The sequence below is a fragment of the Priapulus caudatus genome, unplaced genomic scaffold (genome assembly GCF_000485595.1).
Source record: "Priapulus caudatus unplaced genomic scaffold, Priapulus_caudatus-5.0.1 Scaffold9403, whole genome shotgun sequence".
NCBI classification, from domain to species: Eukaryota; Metazoa; Priapulida; class Priapulimorpha; order Priapulimorphida; family Priapulidae; genus Priapulus; species Priapulus caudatus.
The window spans coordinates 1-2887 of record NW_014586464.1 but is presented as its reverse complement, the minus strand read 5'-3'; the positions used below and the strand labels follow the sequence as shown (position 1 = coordinate 2887).

General features: G+C 54.7%; 1 protein-coding gene across 1 annotated transcript; it reads left to right on the top strand.

Annotated features, from left to right (window-relative positions):
* Positions 1 to 6: 6 nt before the first annotated feature.
* On the top strand, positions 7 to 2855 carry LOC106820277 (E3 ubiquitin-protein ligase UBR4-like; the record flags this gene model as incomplete). Its single annotated transcript, XM_014824801.1, is given in 3 exon segments — positions 7 to 174; positions 2348 to 2452; positions 2722 to 2855. Coding segments are annotated over 3 exon segments (386 nt in total), but the record flags the coding sequence as incomplete, so codon positions are not given.
* Between the last annotated feature and the right edge of the window lie 32 nt (positions 2856 to 2887).

Sequence of the window (2887 nt, the reverse complement as noted above, 5' to 3'; positions counted from 1 at the left end):
CACATTGGCTCGCTGGCCGAGAACCTCATGGAGTCCTTGAAGGGCAACGAGGAGGTCGCCGAGCGCATACTGGAGGTGCGGCAGCAGACGAAGACGGAGAAGAAGCGGCTCGCCATGGCGATGCGCAAGAAGCAGCTCGGCGCGCTGGGCATGAAGACGAACGAGAAGGGGCAGGTGAGTGATGGGAGGAGGGGGAAGGTGAGTGGTGGGAGGAGGTGAGAGGGGGAAGGTGAGGGGAGGAGGGGGAAGGTGAACATGAAGACTAACGAGAAGGGACAGGTGAGCAACGAGGGGAGAAGGGAAGGTGAGAGGTGAAGGGAGATAGGAAGGGTGAGGGGGAGGGGAAAGGTGAGCGGTGGGGAGAGGAGGGGATGGTGAGTGGTGAAGGAGAAAGCTTGGCATGAAGGCTAACGAGAAGGGACAGGTGAGCAATGAAGGGAGGAGGGAAGGGGTGGAGGGGGAAGGTGAGANCTGTGAGTGAGTTGGGGGAGGTTGAGAGGCGAGGAGGGGCGAAGGTGAACATGAAGTATAATCGAGAAGGGAGCAGGTGAGCAACGAGGGGAGAAGGGGGAAGGTGAGAGGTGAAGGGGAGGACTAGGAAAGGGTGAGGCGGGGGAGGGGAAGCAGTGAGGGTGGGGGGAGAGGAGGGAGGATGGTGAGTTGTTGAAGGAGAAAGTTGGATGAAGGCTAACGAGGAGGGACAGGTGAAGAGATGGAGGGGAGGGAGGGAAGGTTGGCTGGTAGGGGAAGCGTGAGAGCATGGAGGGGAGGGGGAAGGTGCGGGAATGGTGAGAGATGAGGGGAGGAGGGAAGGGTGGAGGGGAAGGTAGAGAGATGAGGGGAGGGGAGAAGGGTGGAGGCGGGGAAGGTGAGAGATGAGGGGGGGAGGGGAAAGGGTGGGAGGGGAAGAGTGAGAGATGAGGGGAGGAGAAGAGGGGTGGGGAAGGTGAGAGATGAGTGGAGGACGGGAAGGGTGGAGGAGGCGGAAGGTGAGAGATGAGGGGAGGGGAGAAGGGGTGGGAGGGGGAAGGTGAGAGATGAGGGAGGAGGGAAGGGGTGGAGGGAGGTCGAGCAGATGAGGGCGAGGAGGCGAACGGGGTGGAAGGGGAGGTGGGATGAGAGGAGGAGGGAAGGGGGAGGGGGAAATGTGAGAGGGGGGAGGAGGACAGGGGTGGAGGGGGAAAGGTGAGAGATCGGAGGAGAGGAAAGGGGGGAGGGGAAGTGTGAGAGAGGGGGGAGGAGGGAAGGGTTAGAGGGGGAAAGCGTGAGCAGATGAGGGGAGGAGGGAGGGGTGGAGGGGGAAGGTGAGAGAGTGAGGGGAGGAGGAAGGAGGTGGAGGGGGAAGGTGAGAGATGAGGCGGAGGAGGGGAAGGGTGTGGAGGGGGAGGTGCAGAGATGAGGGGAGGAGGAGAAGGGGTGGGGGGACAGGTGAGGAGATGAGGGGAGGAGGACAGGGGTGGAGGGAAGGGTGAGAGTATGAGGGAGGGGGAGGGGGGTGGAAGGGGAAGGTGATGAGTATGATGAGGAGGAGGGAAGGGGTGGAGGGGGAAGGTGAGAGATGAGGGGAGGAGGGAAGGGGTGGAGGGGGAAGGTGACAGACGACGGGAGAGGAGGGAAGGAGTGGAGGGGAGGTGAGAGATGAGGGGAGGAGGGAAGGGGTGGAGGGGGAAGGTGAGAGATGAGGGGAGGAGGGAAGGGCGTGGAAGGGGGAAGGCTGAGAGGATGACGGGGAGGATGGAAGGGCGTGAGAGGGGAAGGTGAGCAGATGAGGGGAGGGAGAAGGGGTGGGGGGGGGAGTGTGAGAGAGTTGAGGGAGGAGGCGAAGGGTGGGAGGGGGAAGAGTGAGAGATGAGGGGAGGAGGGAAGGAGTAGGGGGGGGAAGCGTGAGGATGCACGGGCGATGCGAGACGGAAGGGAGGTGAGGAGATGAGGGAGGGAGGAAGGGTGGAGGGGGAAGGTGAGAGATGAGGGGAGGAACGGGAAGGTTACATACTGAGTATGTTATATATGTTATGTATTGAGTTTGATATATCTGATATTCCATCGAATCTGTCTTAGAACAGTCACTTGATGGAAGCACCAAAGTTGTGCCCTGCTCCGACAGATGTCCATTCGCCATAGTGGCATCTGCTAACACAAGTTTGACTGTATGTGTGTTCGCTCGTACATGAGTTCTTTGCTGTACATTGTGCGGGTTTACAGGTGGCAGCAAAGAGATCAGTGTTGAAGCAGATGTCCATTCTATATTGGCATCCTCTAATACAAGTCTGACTATGTGTGGATTATGTGTTGCCAAGACTGTGTATATGTTCGCACGTACATGAGTTCTTTGCTGTACGTTTTACAGGTAACAGCAAAGAGCTCGGTGTTGAAGCAGATGGAGGATCTAGGTGAAGAGACAGGCCTGACCTGCTGCATCTGTAGGGAAGGCTACAAGTACCATCCCAATAAGGTAGTCTATTAATAATAATAATAATAATAATAATAATAATAATGTAAATAATAATAGTGATAATAATGATAATGATGATATCAGGATTGAATAAAAATAAATAAAATAAACAAAAATATAGATATAATATATATATAGATAATGTGAATAAATCATGTGAATTTGTTTTCATTACCCCTGATGATAATAATAATAATAATAATAATAATGACAATAGAAATAATAACAGCAATAATAATAATAATAATAATCACATTCTTATCCACAAGGTGCTGGGCATCTACACGTTCACGAAGCGTTGCAACGTCGAGGACTTTGAGAACAAGTCTCGTAAGACGGCCGGCTACACGACCGTGTCACACTTCAACATCGTGCATGTAGACTGTCACATGGCCGCAGTCAGGTAAGTCAAATAGACCCCTCCTCCTCCTCCTC